Below are 22,432 nucleotides of genomic sequence, written 5' to 3' on the forward strand. Positions count from 1 at the left end.
ATTTGGAGTTCAGTGTTTTTATTCCCACAACTTTCAAGTAAACTACCAGAAAAGCCAGTTTATCCCAGTTCAGACCATACAGCAACTGGGGGCAGGAATGGAGAAGTCACAATAGACACCAAAATGCACAGGCCCAAGGAGAGAAATTTGGGACCCCAGTGCATGGTGTTTGCTGGGGCCTCACCCCTACCATTTCACTTTATTTACACAGACATTCGAGATGTTTTGGGGGTCCACCTGAGCTCAGGGCCCTGGCACAACTGTTCCACCTTCTCTCCTTCCTCCCTCTCCCTCTTCCCCTCAACCCTCCACCCATCAATGGACACAGCTTTTCTCTCAGATGAGACTCAGGGAACTAATCAAGCAGACAGATTCAATGCCCTTCATCAAAGTGCTTTCAAGCCTTTTGGATTGCTGGTGTCCTGCATGGATCTGCTAACTTGGGCTAGACTTGAAATGCAACTCCTCCAACAGTTTCTAATGATCCTATATCCAAACATATATGTAGATGAAGATAGATAGATGTACATAGATGTAGAGTATCTATGACCTGCACTACAAGATGGTCCCTTAAAATGTCAACTAACCTCCAGTGTGGGGGTCAGCCACAGACCATTTCGAAAAAGGACTCCTGATCAGAGAAAAAGACAAAAAGATCTTCACCACAGATGCCAACTTATTTGTCAGACGAGCTTACCAGTCACATCAAACTATACAGGGGTAACGATCACAGGAGGAGATGAATCAAAGTATAAATTTGCTGGAGCATTTTGATGATGACTCACAATACCATGCCATTGGTCAACCAGTCCCAATAGGTAGCAACCCACCAGATTGACAATAAATGAGGGAGATGAAGGTCTTAGCTCCTTGGTCAGACAGGAGAGGGAGTCAGGTATTGTTCCTGTGGAAACAGTAGCAAGACACTGCTTGGAGAAGTTGGTTCTGGATTTTCTGCCCCCTATATGTCCTATCAGTCTCTTGAGCAGTTCTTGTTGCACAGTGTGGTTGATGAGAAACCTTGGGAGGACTGTAAGTATTTTGATGGACCTTTTGCTGTTTGTACAGACTTTTCCATCAACCTATTTGATTGTGCATGGAAAGGGATGTATGTGGTAAACTGTAAACAGTTATAAAAGAGAATTTTCCAAGTGAACTACGCATGAACTGTAGTAACTGCTGGCTCTTAACTCACCTGCTGGCTCTTAACTCATCCATGGTGAACAAACTTGATTTTCAATATGCTATTGCATTATTACTTGATGTGTTGTAGAACAGCTCAGCTTTCATAAACATGTGAATAGTAGCCCGCTAATAAAAGGTAATTCTTCCTGTTTAATTCAAATAATTCAATGCCTATCATTAGTCTTTTGTGGTTTTAGCCATTCTTTTGTATTGTCTTTCCCATATTTATAGCAGATTTCACAACTGGATACCTTATCTTCAATGGCAGTGTTCATGCTTGGCCAGAACAGGATTTCTCTGATCTGATGCTTCTCAGATGACCACAATGGATTATGCTTACAATATTTGATCTACGTGGCTCCTATTATATTATCATCTGCTGCTGTGCTTTTTGTTGTGTTGGAGGCCTTTGCTGAAGCGGCCAGGAGGATGAATGACTTGGAGGGTTTTCATTTCTTTACAGAAGTGGTAGCTATGCTTCCTCCCTGAGACCAACAGATCTGGTCCTTCCACCTGGGGCTGAAGAGCAGAGGAAAATATCCTTGCTGCTGAAGACAAGCACCAAAAGTAGAGGCCGCCTGACATGGCAGATGAGGCAGTTGTAGCGTCCCCCTCTTCCCACCACTTCTCAACTTTAGAAGGTGTATAACTGAGCCCTCTATGTGCAAATACTCAAAAACCTGAAAACATATTTATGTTAGAGTATTTTCAAGTTAACCAAATGGCTAAATTAAATACATCATATTTAATTATACAACACTGAAGACAAGAATGTTAAAATTATTGCCTTAGAAGGGTTCTAAGACTCTAATAGTATCATAGTTTTACCTCTTTTATTCTCAAATAATCTGTGGAAGAAATTTTAAGAATTTCGCAGTTTTCTTCTGTAATGATGGACAGTAGGATGTGCGGCAGTTTGGGGGGGGCTGTTTCCAGAGTCCCAAAACAACTTCCTGTGATAAGCTTAAAAAAGAAAGGAAAAGTATCAGACTTTTTTCTCTGTGATTGGTAAAATGGGGGTAAAATGAAATGTAAAGGTTAATTTATGTGCAACCACTTAATTTTGAATACTTTTTGTACCGCTAACTGTTTCTGATTTAGTCACTCTTAATGTGTCTGAGTCTTGCTTCATATTACTTTCAGAAAGCATAGCCAAGATACAGTCATTGTCACCAACTGATACATTATGTAATAAACATGCAATCATGTGGCAGTTAGGGAAGGCGATAATACAGCAGAATAGTATGGTAATGAAGTTCAATTTGATTCACTGTTTTTTGTAAACACCCCTTGTGAAAAAGAAGCAATATTCCTAAGGATCAGCTGTCCTGCCTTATGAATATGTCTTCTGTTCAAAGAAGTCAGCTCAGGGAAGAATGTGGGAGACTGTCCAGGAAAGGTGGACTAGAGTTAATGGGCCAGACTCTCAGATGATGTATATCAGCATAACTATGCCATTGTATACCAGTTGAGGATGCTTCCCACTGTATTTGTGGTGTAGTTAAACTGAGATGAAAGCTCCATTACCATTTAAGTGATAAAATAGTCAACGATAAATATCTGTTGAAGTTATCCAGTGTGATAATTTATAGTAAAGAAGTGACGATTTAGTAATTAGCAGATCAGCAAGTAAGCAAAACAACATCACAGGAATTTCTAAACTCACTGCAAGAGGCCAATTCTGTCTAGTGCCTGAATGACACTTAGCAGTAACATAACTCTGTATTTCCTTGGCATAACATTAAATGATTGAAAAGGGAAATGTACAAATTGATTTGAATCCACAGACAGCACCTGATCCTGCACCCACAACTCTAAGTTCTGCCGGAGCAGAGGCTGCTCAGAACCTTGCAGAAGCTCAGCACCAATAAGTAGAAGAGCCTTCACCTATCCTTATTAGATAAGGCAGATAATGTATTTTTCCCTGCAAGTCGGCCTGTCAGAAATAATCCTTTTTAAATCCTAGTAAGCTTTGCTTTTGCAAACAATGGTTGTAACATCTTAGTATAACAAAGATAACTTTTCTTTACATGTTTGTACAATAGTCTTCAAAGTGACTCGCTTTGAAGTGTTAATTAAATGGGGTACTAGGCCATCAAAACATCCATAATTACAGTAAACTGGAAATTTACTGTCAGTGTTATTGCAATGCTGTGAAATAGATAAAATGGTCTTAGAAATATAGATTGTATTATTCAAAATCTTCTATTCTATTTTTACATTCAACAATAATGCTTTCGCAACAAATGGTTTTAGTAAACAATATTCTCATCACTGCCTTCTCTACTTTCAGTGCTATGTTCACAGTAAACTGCAACACCTTAAATCATAAATACGTTGAGGCCTATAGACTCAGAAGCTTATAAACATTAGGATCCATGTCCACCAGAGCTGGGAGAATATTGAGAAACAAATTCCTCAGCGCATTCACTTGAGTATAAATATTAGCTTACTTTGACATGCTTGCATCCCTTTTGTGTTTGATTCCCACAAATGTCACAGCACTTTAGCTTGTGAAAAGCAAATTTCAAACTGGCATGTTTGAATATTTGTTCCAGAACAGGTACATTTTATGTGGGATGGGATGCTGCTTGTTCAGGTAGCTGAGGGCCATGGTTAAGGCTACGTTTTAGTCATAGGTATTTTTAGTAAAAGTCATGGATAGGTCACGGGCAGTAAACAAAAATTCATAGCCCATGACCTGTCCATGACTTTTACGATATACCCCTAACTAAAACTTGGGCGGGGGGCTGAGGATGTTCTGGGTGGCAGTCCAGGGACTCTGTGGGTGCTGGGAGAGGTGGCCCGGGTGCCCACTGGTGCTGGGGGAGAGGGGGCAGGCAGCAGAGCGTGGCCTGGGACCCCCACTGGTGCAGCCCCTGAGCCAGCACTGGCCGCCGCAGACGTCACAGAGGTCACGGAAAGTCACGGAATCTGTCACTTCTGTGACACACTCACAGCCTTAGCCACAGTTAACAAACTCCTCTCCAGAACCCCTGGCACAAAGGAAATAAAGGCTCTCATTCAAGTCAGTCCTGCTCCCCATTCAATTCAATAGGAAAACTGTCATTGACTTAAATGTTTCAGAAACAAGTTCTAAGTGACCTAGACAATGATGTGACTGGTCTCTTTGCAGCCAGGACTGTGAACACACACATGCTAACTTTGTATGGGTGTTATGAGAGAAAATTTAATTTCTGTTCAATAAATCTTTCTTAATTGAAAAATCAATACTTTTTTCTAAGATTGATGCATTGGTGAGCCACAAAGGAAAAGGTCTCAACAATTTTTTAAATTCCCTACTTCTGTTTACCTCTCCCTAAATTTCTACTGTACCTCCTCTGAAGAGATTCAAATCCCCAGTGGTTTCTTCAATCCCTCTCCTCAATTACAGGAATTATATTTATCAAATAAAAAAGAACAATACCATGTGATTTATGTGACCAATAAAAACTAACCGATTCAGTAAAAACAACGAGGAATCGTTGTGGCACCTTAGAGACTAACACATTTATTTGAGCATAAGCTTTTGTGGACTATAACCCAATTCATCAGACGCATTTAGTTAGCCTATGATAAGGGCCAGTAGCTGGACGTTTACAACCCCTTGGCAGGCCACAATTTAGCTATGGTTATGAGAGTAACAATATACACTCATTAAGCACTTCAGATGGTCAAACAACCCTTTAATTAACCTCTGAGCTGATGCTGTTGTTAGTCTTTAAGGTGCCACAAAGACTCCTCATTGTTTGTGCTGATACAGACTAACATGGCTACCCCTCTGAAACCTATACAGAGTAAGTTTGAATGCTGACTATCAAATGCTTACCATAAATGATATGCAACCAAACCAAAGTCTAAAGTACTCACAAAAATAATAAAAAAACTGGGAATCACAATCTGCTAATGAGGAAAGAAAGAAGCTAAATTAATGGAATAAATTCTTAGTTGGAAATTATTTGCTCAATTCTAACACTCTATCAGTGGTACAGATGCAGTACTTTGTTACCTGCCCTTCTTTCTACCTGACATACTTTCATATCATTCATAGAACTTCTAATCGTCATACAGTTAGAATTACACTGCAACAATGAAAGCACTCAAATTCTGTCACTATGATACAAACCCATATTTATTACCTAAGTAGTCCTTCAAAAGAATGACACAAAAGCACAATGTATCATTGTAACCCTGGGTGTATAGGTAGCAGATATTTTTCTGTAGCTCCACTTAACTATTTTACTTATGGCCCACTATACTGTACTTTGCAACTTTTGTCTGGGTTCCAAAAGTCAAGGCTTCAAAGCAGAGAATTGTATATTCAGCTTTTTCCAGTGCAATACATCAACCATGCAGATTCTGGAATCTCCTAACAATATTAACATTTTCCATAAAAAAATCTGAATTTCCTCAGTTTGGTTTAAAGTCAGAGATTCTGAAGATTCAAGAGACCTTTCAAATGTGAAAAATTCCTCATGCCCATGACCAAAAGAAGGAAAACTGCATCAACTCCTGAAAAAGTCTAAAATAATGCAGAATCTATCTGCTGTTCTCAATAACCCTGTTATCAGCTGACACCTTCTTGCTAAAAAAAACCTGAGATCCCCAGAAAAAAGATTATGAGAAACACTGGGGATAAGTAAAATTGGTCTTTTATGTACCAAAATTTGACAACATCAGCTCAGAGGTTAATTAAAGGTTTGTTTGCCCATCTGAAGTGCTTAATGAGTGTATATTGTTACTCTCATAACCATAGCTAAATTGTAAACATCCAGGTACTGACCCTTATCATAGGCTAACTTGCTAATTCAAGGATGCAGTTTCAGTTGCTGTTTAGCATGTTAAAATTTATTTTCTGTTGTCACATGCCTATTAAATGGCTGAAGCTTCACTTGTATATTTAACACATAAATAATCATGGCCTGATCCTTGCAAGTTGGGAGCATCTCCTCAAGACATTGAGGCCCAGCACTTCAAAGGTTTTTATGTGCCTACCTCCCAAGATTTGGGGCTCCAGGCCTGAATGTCCTATATCTCAAAGAATTCATGGAAGATTAGCGTGTTCAGCACCTCATAGGAGCCAACCACAAATGATTAATATTTTAGTACAAAAAAGTCATTTACTTACACTTGATTCTTACTAAAAGACTCCCTTTTCCTGGGGTTTGGCACACTCCCTCCCTTTCAGGGGACACAGCACTAATGCTTTTGGGTTTTGGCTGGAAAAACAGTCATGCATGTACCCAATCCATACAGTCACTGACCCACTGGTCATCTGGCTAGCAGAGATTCTTATGTGATCCTTGTTACCATAGTATGTGAAAATCTCAATGTTTAATGTATTTATCCTCACAACCTCTCTACAAAGTAGGAAAATACTGTTATCCCCAAAGGGAGAGCTCGACACAGATTCTTAAAGGCACAATTTCCATTGATTTCAAATACGTAAATACCTTTGAGGATTTGGGCACAAGTGACTTACCCAAAGCCATACAAGAAGTCTGTAGTGCAGCATGGAACTGAACCTGGTCTCCTGTTTTCCAGGCTAAGCACCAGGCCATCCTCCAATACCCTAACTCCTTCTCCTATACCATGTCTCTGAGCTGCTGCAGAGAGAGCTGCGACTAGAGCATGTGGAAGTTGTGAATGTCCCCCTGTATGGCCACTCTATGGCTTCCCCCTCATGGATCAGAGCCAGGGCATTTGGCATGATTTTGTGATAGAGGTGAGGGCAGGGCCTCCTTTGGTCCACGTTTACCAGTTCTTAAAGTGTGGCAGGATTGCTGTATTCATCAGAGATATATACTTATGGACATATTAAGATTTCCTCATGTTCATGTTCCTGGTTGTTCCCTAATTAGGATTAGGACCTTTATTTTGATTTGCTGCTTTCAATAATCGTGTGTGTGTGGGGGGGGAGCAAATTAGCTGCTGTATATGAGGAGCAGCCAATGTTTTGGCCATGAGAACAGGTTTCCAAATGAATATTTTGGAAAAGACCATACTGTGACGGGTTTGGTCACAGAGATCGCCTTGGAACTGTCACCCGACGTGCTGAAATTACCTCTGAGCCCATTTTCCCTGTCAGCCTGGGACTTCCAGAACCCTGTTTTGTTGAGCCAGACATGCTAGCCAGCTGCAATACAGACCCAGAGTCTGGGCCATGCCCCCAAAGCTGCAGACTTAACTGAAAACAGCTTAGCAGGTTACCTATCTCCAGCACCCAGAGAGCCAGTTCCAAATGGGATCCAAACCCCAAATAAATCCATTTTACTCTGTATAAAGCTTATACAGGGTAAATTCATAAATTATCCACCCTCTATAACACTGATGGAGCGATATGCATGGCTGTTTGCTCCCTCAGGTATTAATCACTTACTCTGGGTTTATTAATAAACAAAAGTGATTTTATTCAGTACAAAAAGTGGAATTTAAGTGGTTTCAAGTAAGAACAGACACAACAAAGTAAGTCACAAAGAAAAATAAAGCAAAAACACACAAGTCTAAGCCTAATACATTAAGAAACAGATTACAGATAATATCCCACCCTCAGAGATGTTCCAATAAGCTTCTTTCACAGACTAGACTTCTTCCTAGTCTGGGCCCAATCCTTTCCACTGATACAGTCCTTGTTAGTTCCAGGTGACCTCTCAGGTGGTAAGCAGGGGTTTTCTCATGACTGGCAGCCGTCTTTGTCCTGCTCCACCCACTTTTATAGCTTTGGCACACAGCGGGAATCTTTTGTCTGTGCTTGTCCGCATCCCCACCTCATCAATGGAAAGGTACAAGGACTAAAATGGATTCCAGTATCATGTGACATGGTCACATGTCACTGTAAGATCCCTAGTCTCCATTCCTCCTGGGTTGGCCCACACATACACAGGAAGGTTTGCAGGTAAATAAACCATTTACAACCAATTGTCCTAGTCAATGGGAGCCATCAAGATTCTAAACCATCAGTAAGGGACCACACTTTGCACAATTACAATAGGACCTCAGAGTTATACAACATATTTCTAGATTCAGATACAAGAATGATACATGCATACAAATAGGAGGAATATATTCAGTAGATTATAACCTTTGTTATGATACCTTACAAGAGACCTTTTGCATAAAGCATATTCCAGTTACATCATATTCACACTCATAAGCATATTTCCATAAAACATATGAAGTGCAACGTCACACATACATGATGCAGTCTACAAAGAAACTTAAGTAGGCTAAAACTCCACAGTAAATAGCTGGAAGGATCTTTTCACTTCATCAGGGAAATGAGCTTTTTTATAGGAATAATAAAGGTCAGTCAATCTGATTTCTTTTCATTTTATTTCTCTTGCATGCTTGGAAGAGGAATGTTTTATAATGCTTCACATCTGAAGTAGTTAACTGACACTTCTGGTTTCACATCCTGAATGTGGGCCTGATTCTCCTTCCATTGTCTTCCACAGAGAAGGATCAAGCCCTATTAGAGCTGGTCAAACATTTTTGAACAAATGTTCCTTCAGAAAACGACCTGTTTCAGGAGCAAAAATTTCATAAACATTTTTAATATTTTTAAATTGTGTTTTTGTCTGTTTGATGAAAACCACAAAAAGTTTCACGTTTCAATTTTTTTTTTGTTTTCTCCTTCTGACCCTTTCCTTCACCAGTACCACCATGGAAAGTGGTGGGGGGAGAAGAAAAAATGGGGGAGGGATGTGAAAAAAGTGAAATTTTTTCAACTGCTTTTTTTGGTAAAAAGAAATCCATGAAAATGTTCAAAATCTGTTCTGTTCAAAAAATTCAAAATGTAACATTTCAGAAACTTTCAAAAATTGCCTTTTTTTTTCATTTTTGACCACGCTATTGAACAGCTTCCTTGATTGGCATGTTGATAGCCTTTACAATTAATATTCCTGAAAAGTACTATTCCCCACTGGGAGAAGCTTACATATCCCACAAACTCCCAAAGGGAATCCTAGGCAAAATGCACTGTATTACACTGTGGTCTGCAGTATTCCATTGTTGTAGAATTTCACAGACAAACCAAAACATTTTAGCCAAATACATTATGATTCTGATCCTATCCCCATTTCAGGCAAGAGAAGAGCTCCACTGGCATCAGTGAGAGTAGTACCAGCTACAGCATACCATAATTAATTTATTTGGTTGGAGTTCCTCTGGAGCCCTTTGAATCATAGAATCATAGAATATCAGGGTTGGAAGGGACCTCAGGAGGTCATCTAGTCCAACCCCCTGCTCAAAGCAGGACCAATCCCCAATCAAATCATCCCAGCCAAGGCTTTGTCAAGCCTGACCTTAAAAACTTCCAAGGAAGGAGATTCTACCACCTCCCTAGGTAACGCATTCCAGTGTTTCACCACCCTCTTAGTGAAAAAGTTTTCCTAATATCCAACCTAAACCTCCCCCATTGTAACTTGAGACCATTACTCCTTGTCCTGTCCTCTTCTACCACTGAGAATAGTCTAGAACCATCCTCTCTGGAACCACCTCTCAGGTAGTTGAAAGCAGCTATCAAATCCCCCCTCATTCTTCTCTTCCGCAGACTAAACAATCCCAGTTACCTCAGCCTCTCCTCATAAGTCATGTGTTCCAGACCCCTAATCATTTTTGTTGCCCTTCGCTGGACTCTCTCCAATTTATCCACGTCCTTCTTGTAGTGTGGGGCGCAAAACTGGACACAGTACTCCAGATGAGGCCTCACCAATGTCGAATAGAGGGGAATGATCACGTCCCTCGATCTGCTCGCTATGCCACTACTTATACATCCCAAAATGCCATTGGCCTTCTTGGCAACAAGGGCACACTGCTGACTCATATCCAGCTTCTCGTCCACTGTCACCCCTAGGTCCTTTTCCGCAGAACTGCTGCCTAGCCATTCGGTCCCTAGTCTGTAGCTGTGCATTCGGTTCTTCCGTCCTAAGTGCAGGACCCTGCACTTATCCTTGTTGAACCGCATCAGGTTTCTTTTGGCCCAATCCTCCAATTTGTCTAGGTCCCTCTGTATCCTATCCCTGCCCTCCAGCGTATCTACCACTCCTCCCAGTTTAGTATCATCTGCAAATTTGCTGAGAGTGCAATCCACACCATCCTCCAGATCATTTATGAAGATATTGAACAAAATCGGCCCCAGGACCGACCCCTGGGGCACTCCACTTGACACCGGCTGCCAACTAGACATGGAGCCATTGATCACTACCCGTTGTGCCCGACAATCTAGCCAACTTTCTACCCACCTTATAGTGCATTCATCCAGCCCATACTTCTTTAACTTGCTGACAAGAATACTGTGGGAGACCGTGTCAAAAGCTTTGCTAAAGTCAAGAAACAATACATCCACTGCTTTCCCTTCATCCACAGAATCAGTAATCTCATCATAGAAGGCTATTAGATTAGTCAGGCATGACCTACCCTTGGTGAATCCATGCTGACTGTTCCTGATCACTTTCCTCTCGTGTAAGTGCTTCAGGATTGATTCCTTGAGGACCTGCTCCATGATTTTTCCGGGGACTGAGGTGAGGCTGACTGGCCTGTAGTTCCCAGGATCCTCCTTCTTCCCTTTTTAAAAGATTGGCACTACATTAGCCTTTTTCCAGTCATCTGGGACTTCCCCCGTTTGCCACGAGTTTTCAAAGATAATGGCCAATGGCTCTGCAATCACATCCGCCAATTCCTTTAGCACTCTCGGATGCAACTAGTCCGGCCCCATAGACTTGTGCTTGTCCAGCTTTTCTAAATAGTCCCTAACCACCTCTTTCTCCACAGAGGGCTGGCCATCTACTCCCCATGTTGTGATGCCCAGCGCAGCAGTCTGGGAGCTGTCCTTGTTAGTGAAGACAGAGGCAAAAAAAGCATTGAGCACATTAGCTTTTTCCACATCCTCTGTCACTAGGTTGCCTCCCTCATTCAGTAAGGGGCCCACACTTTCCTTGGCTTTCTTCTTGTTGCCAACATACCTGAAGAAACCCTTCTTGTTACTCTTGACATCTCTTGCTAACTGCAGCTCCAGGTGCGATTTGGCCCTCCTGATTTCATTCCTACATGCCGGAGCAATATTTTTATACTCTTCCCTGGTCATATGTCCAACCTTCCACTTCCTCTTCCTCAGCATAGTCATATTAAAACAGTCTCCTACTGGGGTGACTGCTTTAAAAAAAGCAGGACACACCCCTATTGCTCCGTGACAGCATTATCTTTTTAAGAAGTAGTAATTATGAGAAGGGAAAGCTTGTCATATTTGTTATCAAGTATACCATTTATTATTAAAAATACCATCAAACAGTAGTTAAATACAAACCTCAAATAAAATAATCTAATATCTGTGGCAAAGGAATTTGATTCAAAGTCCTCAAAGATTTAACAAAATATGTTTGAAGAAAATGAACCACTCATTACTTATCAACGAAAACTTAAAGAACACCACCATTTTTATTAACAGACACCCACTGGTATTCTTACATATGCATATATTAAATTTTTACTTTTTATCCACTAATAAATTGTATATATGATCTACTTTTTATATTTTAAAATAGGGTTAAACAAATACGATGTAAAAGAAGCAGTAATTACACAAACCATTTACATTTTTAATGAATTTGCTTAATAACAGGAAAATGACAGATTTTTTCTTCAGGTAGTGGACAGGTTTGAGAAACTATCAAACAGATGTAGCGCAATGGCCATGAATTTTGCCTCTTGTTTTGATTCTTCTTTTTCTAAAATATCAGTAAAAATTATTGAATATTTGTCAGTGACGTTCTCCCCTTTTATTTTTATATCTTTATTAAATGAACATCAGTAAACAGATTTAATACATACCAATAAACTTCCCCCTTGTTATGACTTTTATAATTGAACTTAGTAAAAAGATTAAATGTACACCAACAATTTAATATTTTTTAAAATTATTTTGTAAACAGCAGTAAATATGCTAAAGGCTCATTTCCAAATTCACTTCCATTGGCATGCTTCCCCATGTAAGCAGGAAAAAACTGCAAGGATTTTTTCAAGATATGTGGTGATGCATGCCTCACTTTCAAGTGGAGTCTTAAGAACACATTTCAGCAAACTCTACATGGAGGCTTCAATAACTGGTATGTTGTTTGCTGAACTGGGGCCCAAGGGCCCTCTTTGTCTCCCCACACCCATCTGGAGTACATCAACTTGGCTCAGGGAATGCCCCTGAAGGAAGAATCCTCCCCTACAGGCTGTTCTACATCCATTCTCTTAACCCTAGTGATGCAGCTGCCCCCATGTTCATTGCACTTCACATCTGCTGGAAGGATTTCACTGATGTATCCACATGGTTGCGGCTCCACCGACCCCATCCCTACTCCTTCCCTTGTCCACCTCTACTTAGCTTGCCCAGGCCCCCTTCCCCAGCAGTGCAGGGGTAGACCCCCTCACCAAGGTAGGACACAGGGTTCCTTGCATTCTGCTCCCTACCATGCAGAATTCCACCAGTTTTACTGTCTACAGAGGACCTCCACCCCAGCAGGAGAGAGGCCAGAATTTGTTCCCAAGTGTACAATAGCAAACTGATCACTCCTATACCTATTTGGTGGAATCTAAAAACAAACTAAAAAGGTTATGTCTACACTACAGCCTATATATATATATTATATAACGCTCAGGGGGGTGACACCCCCCTGAGTGACATAAGTTACACCAACATAAGCATTCGTGTGTATAGTGCTATGTCAGCAGGAAAGCTTCTCCTGTCGACATAGCTTATGTCACTTGCAGAGGTGTATTTTTTATGTCAACGGAAGAGCTCTTTCCCATCGGCACAGAGCATCTTTGCCAGAAGTGCTGCACCAGCACAGCTGTATCGGTACAGCTGCATCGCTGCAGCGCTGCACGTATAGACATCCCCTTAATTTAAAAGAAAAATGATGAAAAAGATATGGTATCTCCAAATACAGGCATGAGCAAATTTGTATATTTTTATCAATGTTTAGAATGCACAAAAAGTTATAAACTTTTAAAATTACCAGAGCTTATCCAAAGGCAGAACCACTCAATAATTTAATGTTCTAAGATCTGCTCTCCTACAGTTAATGGATTTGTTGTCGGGTTTCATTGTTGTATTCAATATTGCCTGCGGCTAACAGATTTACAGTGCTTCCTGGAAATTATTTTCCTCCCCTTTCTTCCTAATGTGCCTTTATCTTATAGCATGCACATTTAGGCACCATGTAGCTGGAGAGTCTGTCCATCATTCAATTAATGTGCATAATAGAGCACCAAATACCACAAACAGAAATTGGAGAGTTCTTTAACATAAGTGTTATTGTATCCCGCATTCTCAAACACTGAGAAGGACTGGAATCACTTCTTCAGACTACTAGAAGCAGTGCTGCCATCATGTATAGAAATTATACGCACATACACATACAGGGAGTATATACATACACAAGTACACACACTCCCCCTTCAAAATCACTGTAGGTGAAGTGTACCCCCTACCTTTACACAAACCCTGAGTAGTTAGGCTCTGTGAAGGGAACTCTGAGGGTTCTAAGGGGCAGAAACCAATCTGCCCATCCCAGAGGCTGGCGGTGGAGCTATATTTCTGACCCTCCACAGCTGCTATGTCATAGAATACCTGTTCAGAGTGCCTCCAAGCCACCTATGTGGGCTCTTTAGCTACCGAATGCATCTGTGGCTCACCTGCAATGGCTCCATCCATTGCAGACACATCAGAGATGGTACTAGTTGCCCCTCCATAGTACTCCCTCAGGGAACTGATGGGCAGGATCCCCTGGGAGAATATCATGAGGGGGAAAGGAGTCCAGGAGAGCTGGCTGTATTTTAAAGAATCCTTATTGAGGTTACAGGGACAAACCATCCCGATGTGTAGAAAGAATAGTGAATATGGCAGGCGACCAGCTTGGCTTAACAGTGAAATCCTTGCTGATCTTAAACACAAAAAAGAAGCTTACACGAAGTGGAAGATTGGACCAATGGCCAGGGAAGAGTATAAAAATATTGCTCGGGGATGCAGGAGTGAAATCAAGAAGGCCAAATCACACCTGGAGTTGCGGCTAGCGAGAGATGTTAAGAGTAACAAGAAGGGTTTCTTCAGGTATGTTAGCAACAAGAAGAAAGTCAAGGAAAGTGTGGGCCCGTTACTGAATGAGGGAGGCAACCTAGTGACAGAGGATGTGGAAAAAGCTAATGTACTCAATGCTTTTTTTGCCTCTGTCTTCATGAACAAGGTCAGCTCCCAGACTACTGCACTGGGCAGCACAGCATGGGGAGGAGGTGACCAGCCCTCTGTGGAGAAAGAAGTGGTTCGGGACTATTTAGAAAAGCTGGACAAGCACAAGGCCATGGGGCAGGATGCGCTACATCCGAGAGTGCTAAACGAGTTGGCGGATGTGATTGCAGAGCCATTGGCAATTATCTTTGAAAACTCATGGCGATCCGGGGAAGTCCCGGACGGCTGGAAAAAGGCTAATGTAGTGCCCATCTTTAAAAAAAGGGAAGAAGGAGGATCCTGGGAACTACAGGCCAGTCAGCCTCACCTCAGTCCTTGGAAAAATCATGGAGCAGGTCCTCCAGGAATCAATTCTGAAGCACTTAGAGGAGAGGAAAATGATCCGGAACAGTCAGCATGGATTCACCAAGGGCAAGTCATGCCTGACTAATCTAACTGACTTCTATGATGAGATAACTGGCTCTGTGGATGAGGGGAAAGTGGTGAACATGTTCCTTGACTTTAGCAAAGCTTTTGACACGGTCTCCCACAGTATTCTTGCCAGCAAGTTAAAGAAGTATGGGCTAGATGAATGGACTATAAGGTCGATAGAAAGTTGGCTAGATTGTCGGGCTCAACGGGTAGTGATCAATGGCTCTATGTCTAGCTGGCAGCCGGTATCAAGTGGAGTGCCCCAAGGGTCGGTCCTCGGGCCGGTTTTGTTCAGTATCTTCATAAATGATCTGGAGGATGGTATGGATTGCACCCTCAGCAAGTTTGCAGATGACACTAAACTGGGAGGAGAGGTAGATACGCTGGAGGGTAGGGATAGGATACAGAGTGCCCTAGACAAATTAGAGGATTGGGCCAAAAGAAATCTGATGAGGTTCAACAAGGACAAGTGCAGGGTCTTGCACTTAGGATGGAAGAATCCCATGCACCGCTACAGACTAGGGACCGAACGGCTGAGCAGCAGTTCTGCAGAAAAGGACCCAGGGGTTACAGTGGAAGAGAAGCTGGATAGGAGTCAACAGTGTGCCCTTGTTGCCAAGCAGGCCAATGGCATTTTGGGATGTACAAGTAGGGGCGTTGCCAGCAGATCAAGGGACGTGACCGTTCCCCTCTATTCGACACTGGTGAGGCCTCATCTGGAGTACTGTGTCCAGTTTTGGGCCCCACGCTACAAGAAGGATGTGGAAAAATTGGAAAGCGTCCAGCGGAGGGCAACAAAAAGGATTAGGGGACTGGAATACATGACTTATGAGGAGAGGCTGAGGGAACTGGGATTGTTTAGTCTGCGGAAGAGAAGAATGAGGGGGGATTTGATAGCTGCTTTCAACTACCTGAAAGGGGATTCCAAAGAGGATGGATCTAGACTGTTCTCACTGGTAGCAGATGACAGAACAAGGAGTAATGGTCTCAAGTTGCAGTGGGGGAGGTTTAGGTTGGATATTAGGAAAAACTTTTTCACTAGGAGGGTGGTGAAACACTGGGCAGTGTTACCTAGGGAGGTGGTGGAATCTCCTTCCTTTGAGGTTTTTAAGGTCAGCCTGGACAAAGCCCTGGCTGGGATGATTTAGTTGGGGATTGGACCTGCTTTGAGCAGCGGTTTGGACTAAATGTCCTCCTGAGCTCCCTTCCAACCCTGATATTCTATGATTCTATGTGGAACAAAGCAGACAAAGGGACCCATTCATAGCTGCTCCACCCAGAACCTATGCAGAGAGCCATACTGGAGGTTTGATGGTGCAGTCTTGTGTGAATCCTTCAAGTTAGGATGAATGTGCCCCTTATGATGTGGAAACAGTTTTCCAGTTACTCAGCAGGTGCAAACATGATATTTGGCCCAATGTCATAACACAGATGGGGTTTCAATTTACTGTTTATCTTGGCTCATGTATTAAAATTATGTCCTCAATGGCCCCTCATTCACTTTAATTTTATTCAAGTTGATGATAACTCTATAATGTGTTGCTGAAATTACAAATCTATCCATGATATATATGTGAGTTACTAGTGCTGAGTGTGCAGATATTAGAAAGAAGAAATTAATGGCTGGATTCCTCAATAATTTTGCTGGAAGCTTACAACCTGCTAAGACTGAAGATCTTAAAAGATATATACAGTTTAACACAGACATATGCAAGTCCAGACTTTGTGCAACATTTTCTAACATTACAGGAAAGAACCAGCCAAAGGTCTGTCCTTGCTTGGCACTATCAGAAATGTTGAATATTACAAATGTAAAACTCTAGCTGTTCAATAACTGGTTTTCCCTTGTGACTTCAGGAGTGTGAAATTTACTTTGTTGCCTGTAAAAATCAGAACCCTGATATTAAAAACTCACAGCTGGAAATGAACTTCAATACCAATGTCAGTTTCAAACAGAACATTCCAAGTATTAGTTAAGTATGGTTCAACCATTCATCCCAAAATATCCCAACCAGTATCCCAAATATCCCAACCAGTATCCCAAAATACTGATGCAAAGTGTCAGAGAAATAAGATCAATTTACATATATCTAATCATTTGATGCGTGTTGCATTTGAATATGAAGTAGCGTTTTTGACACTAATTAAAAATTGTGCCATATGGGCAATAACAAAAACCTGTCGTTTAAACAGACACAATCCCAAGAACAATCTGCATTTCATTATCAGTTAGCATTTTTGCAGATAAAATAGCAAAATGTGGAGCTTTCTTATTTATGAATGATATTTCTATATAAATAGGGCTTATTATTAATCACGGCACTTGTTCAAAACTGTTCATAAGACAAAAGCATCTGAAAGTGATTATGGCTTACAATACACAGGCGGTTGTGTATTCATAGTGACTTCCATATGGTATATTTATTATTTTTATTCTTCATAAACCTATTTACATTTCAGTTGCTTTTCCATAGTGGTTTTCTAGTCACATTTTCATTATTGATGATGTTTTTGTTGAAAGATGGATTTGCTTTTTCCCAGTTCATCGTCTTTTCCTACTGGGGACCCAATCCACTGAGATTTCAAGTTCCCTCAACTACCAGCAATGTGGGAACATAACTCCAATTTGATGTGTAAAGTCAACAGGAACTGAGGCATTCGGCAGCCCACAGGATCAGATCTTAAACTTTCAGTGAAGTAATAAAGCCAAGTTAGTGATTTCATGCTCATTTTTATGACAGATTTTGACACAGAATTCCCATTTCTCTGTAGGATAAGGAGGCTGGGAGGGAAAGAGTTCTTATTCAGACATGAATGTCTTAAATAATAGCTAAAGGAATACTGAAAATGACAAAGCAAAGAAATTTTTTTGTATAAATGTTCTCTTCTTTAAAGTGTATTTCTGCATAAAGGTTCTATTAGCATTTATATTATAAATATCTATTTTTCAGGAGGTCATAACTTGGTTGGAAGTATTTGCTTCAGGCTGAAACACCGAAGACACGATATTCCCAATGTAGGGACTTTTTCCCCCCTTAACATTAAAAGCACCAGAAAAAAACATTCTGCTCTTTTTAAGCTATAAGGAGGAATGTGAAGAAACAGAAATTCATCAGTTTTGGATCCCATATTCTAGTTCTATTGCTTTTCTTAAACTTAGAATTTGCATGCCCACAGTCAATAGGGACTACAATAACTATAGAGAATAAAACCATCCAAACCCTTGAATAATAAAACCTAATGCCTTTTTCTTAATTCATAATGTACCTACAACTCAGGCCAGGTTTCACTGAAAGTTTCACCATGCATACCTGGGCCAGGTTTAACATGCGAAGCCTTCCTCCCCGTCAGTGCTGCAGATTGATTTATGTGTTGTTGTTTTTTTAAACAGGAAACATGAAAAATTCATAAGAGAGGAGGGATGATCTTGTGGTTAAGGCACTAGACTTCACAAGATCAAGGTTCAATTCCAGGCTCTGCTATTGAGTTTCTGGGCAAACCATGCACTCTTTCTCTGCCTCAGACTCAGTTCTCAGAAATGGATAATAATAATACATCCTTCCTCCCACCTTTTGTCTGTCTCATCTATATAGACTGTAAGATGATCAGGGTAGGGGCTGCCTCACACTGTATTTGTACAGCACCTAGCACAATAGGACCCCAAATTAATTTGTGGTCTCAGGTGATACTGTAATATAAATAAATACTCAACAATGAACTCACTGGCTTGGCCCAGTTTTGCTTTTGAGCAAAGCTTGAGAAATTTCTTTTGCATCATGTTGAATATCTGCAGGATATTTCGTTCCTCTCACAGATCCAACGCCCCTTAGAAATGCATACAGGAATTAACATTTCTAAATATACAAATAACATGTCATAAATATAAAGTGAAGGGTAACCACTACAGTGCGAAAATCCCTCCTGGCCAGAGGCAAAACTCTTTCATCTGTAAAGGGTTAAAAAGCTAAGATAACCTCACTGGCACCTGACCAAAATGACCAATGAGGAGACAAGATACTTTCAAAGCTGGAGCGCGGGGGTGGGGGACAAAAGGTATGTCTGTCTGTGTGATGCTTTTGCCGGGAACAGATCAGGAATGCAGCCTCACAACCCCTGTTAGTTAGTAAGTAATCTAGCTAGAAATGTGTTAGATTTCCTTTTGTTTAATGGCTGGTAAAATAAGCTGTGCTGAATGGAATGTATATTCCTGGTTTTGTGTCTTTTTGTAACTTAAGATTTTGCCTAGAGGGATTCTCTGTGTTTTGAATCTGATTACCCTGTAAGGTATTTACCATCCTGATTTTACAGAGGTGATTCTTTTACCTTTTCTTTAATTAAAATTCTTCTTTTAAGAACCTGATTGCTTTTTCACTGTTCTTAAGATCCAAGGGTTTGGGTCTGTGTTCACCTGTACAAATTGGTGAGGATTCTTATCAAGCCTTCCCCAGGAAAGGGGGTGTAAGGCTTGGGGGTATATTTTGGGGGAAGACGTCTCCAAGCGGGCTCTTTCCCTGGTCTTTGTGTAAGAGGCTTGGTGGTGGCAGCATACGGTTCAAGGACAAGGCAAAGTTTGTACCTTGGGGAAGTTTTTAACCTAAGCTGGTAAGAATAAGCTTAGGGGGTTTTTCATGCAGGTCCCCACATCTATACCCTAGAGTTCAGAGTGGGGAAGGAACCTTGACAATAGGGTATAAAAAATACTCTACCTGAAACCTTCTATATGAAGGATGCCTCTGTGACAATAGCAGACCAGGCACCAGCTCATGCCAAGGTTCCCATGTCTCATATGGACACTAACAGGTACACAGCTGGAATCTGTCTGGCTTGCTTGTGGGTTAATATTGATAAAATAGGTATTAGAATTATAAGAAAGTGGTTAGTGTTTAGACTCCATTGAATGCTTATGAGTTTCGGCATGAATTAATCCTACTTATCTGTGTCCCATATTGCAATGTAATATTTGAGCAGTAGTATTGTGACTGTATGAAAGGCCATACAGGAGAGGGACATTAATTAGCATGAAGAGAAACTCTTCTACAAAAATCATTACACCCCTTCCCAAAGAGGAGCCCCATTGATACAGGCTGTGGGTGGATCTTACAACTGGAAACTCCCTACATACGACTGAGAAATCATCAGCAAAAAGACTACAACTCTTGTTGTTGTTCTGCTCTCCTCCCCATGAAGATGAGTCATGCAGGCGGACTCCCATCAGCTGAGTTTGCAGCTCAGAGGAAATGGTAGGACAGGAATAAAAAATCCAAACAAAAGGAATTAGGTATCTCTATGCTTCTTGGCCTTTGGGTTTGGTTGGGGGTGATGGAATGCACCCCTGTATTCACACCCTGCACACTATTGTAATAATCTTTGTTCAAGGCATGCCTTGCAAAGTATCATTTGAAAACCTGTAACCTGCTTATTAATAATATGATGGTAAAATGCAGGTAGCAACATTATGTGTAAAGTTATGAACCTGAGCTGAAATCAGGACTGGAATGGGTTTCTTCTATAAGTCTGGGGAATGGCTAAACCAGTTTCTCAAAGACAAAAGGCAAGCTGATGCCCCAGCCAGGTGTCAACAAAGCTGATGGGCCATCACCTATCAAGTGGCCATTCTTTAGCAAGAAAGGGGGGTATGGGAAAAGAGATCTGTGTCTTAGCAAAGAAACAGCATGAGGTCTTCTTCCTCCACCAGACCCTGTCTCAGTTCTCAACTGAAAATGCTTTTCAAAGAGGGACTAAAGCTATAAAAAGAAGTGGCGGACTCCCACACCTCTCTCTCTCCCCCTGCCCATCTCATTCTTTGCACCTGAGAAGACAAAGGAAACAGCCATTGGACTCTGGGGGAGGGAGTCCTGACCTGAGAGTTTGGTCAGGACCCTGTCCCCCTCTCTGAAAGTCAGGCCACACATGTTTCATGTATGTCTACATTGGAGCTGGAAGGTGTAAACTCAGCCCAAGGAGACATACCTGTGGTACCTCTGATTTAGCTAGTGTGCTAAAAATAGAAGCGTAGTCACAATGATGCCTCAGTACAATCCCACCTGAGAGCATAGGTAAGTACATGAGGTGGCTATCCCCTCCCACCACTCATGGCACCACGGTTATGCTTCTATTTTTAGTATGTTAACTCGATCACAGCTAGAGTGGGTATACCGCTTTGAGCTAGAATTCACACCTTCCAGCTCCAGTGCAGTCATACTCTAAGCCTGGATACCCAGAATTCTGTATAATCAAAGCTAGAGTCTACTTTGGGTCAGAACCTATGTGTGTCTCCGTTTCCCAATCTGTAAAATGGAGGGAATACTGTACTTACCTCAGAGGAATATTGTGAGACTAATTCCATTAAAACATGAAAAGGCTTCATGTTCCTATGTTGAAAGGTGCTATAGAGGCAAAAGTTATTGTTATCAAATGTTTTAATATCTCTGTTAAACATTAGGGCCATGTTTTGTAGCATCAGTTGGTATGCATTCAAAGTCGAGAAAGAATATCTCCCCTGTGCTTTAATATACTGCATAACACCCTGTAGCTGGACGCTTAAGTTACAGCTAAGAAAAACAACCTTCCATGACAGTCATCTCCTACATTTTTGAAGCTGACTGCCAAAGAGAAACTCAATTAGTACCTTGAAAAGCACAGACAGGCATTAAGTGTATATCAAAAGGTTTCCAAGAGGAGATAAGCTTCTTTATAACTTTCATAAATGTATGATGTCCTTTAAAAGGGATGCATCTTGCAAGCATAAATCTGTAGCAAGGAAAGCAAATACTAGATGAAGTCTGTTGCACTACACACTGAAACTAGTACTCTAAAATTAGTTCAGCAAAGTACTTACCAGAAGCAATGGCTTTATTTAATAGAAGCCTGACAACGAAACCATTTTTATACATAATTATGTTGGTTTTGTGAACCATATAAATCTGGGAGTCTAGCTTATGAATAATAAGGGAACTTTAGAACAAATTGTCTTTCTCCTGCTGTTCATAAACTCCTGACAGCAACAGTTCCTTTACTCAGAAGTCAAATGGCCATACTAATGAATAGGGCACTAAATAATTTCCTTCTTCTTGATAAGTTACTCTGGGTGAAAGTACAATGAAATGGAAAGACCTGTGCCAAAACAGACTGAGAACAAACACTCCTATCATGATCAGTGGGAAGCTACCACATTCTCCATGGTCCACATCACACTTTTGTTTCAGATTTATGTTGGGATGTTATGTAAGTTTCTGATCCAGTAGTCAAATGAAGTTTCTTGTTAGTAAACAGTGACAATCCTGAGGGTCCATGCATAAAATGCACTGCCTAAAGGATAAGCAATGATTCCTCATTTAAATAATTAACAAAGTACAATTGTTGGATTGGGTGAGTGGCATGATACTTTACTTACCTTGACACAAAGGCCAGGACTGTCACCAAACACATTAAAGGGGTCTTTTCCTAATATTCTGAGAAAACAGTTGGCACACCTCTGACAATCTGTCAGAAAGATTCAGTTTAGAGTGGACAGAATAAGGGAGAATTGATCTTGCCTCCCTGCCATTCTGCACAAGGTCAATAATTTTATTCTAGTGGGATGACATAAGGAATTCTCAATTACCT

At 41.1% G+C, this 22,432-nt stretch overlaps 1 protein-coding gene across 1 annotated transcript in view; it reads right to left on the reverse strand.

Moving 5' to 3' along the window:
• CNBD1 (cyclic nucleotide binding domain containing 1) overlaps positions 1–22,432 on the reverse strand; it is a 280,150-nt gene that overhangs the window by 95,813 nt on the left and 161,905 nt on the right. The window contains exon 7 of the mRNA XM_043538780.1: positions 2,014–2,148. Within this exon, the coding sequence (XP_043394715.1) occupies positions 2,014–2,148 (135 nt within the window). The remainder of the gene's footprint in view (positions 1–2,013; positions 2,149–22,432) is intronic.

The sequence above is a fragment of the Chelonia mydas genome, chromosome 2, assembly GCF_015237465.2.
Source record: "Chelonia mydas isolate rCheMyd1 chromosome 2, rCheMyd1.pri.v2, whole genome shotgun sequence".
Taxonomy (NCBI): Eukaryota; Metazoa; Chordata; order Testudines; family Cheloniidae; genus Chelonia; species Chelonia mydas.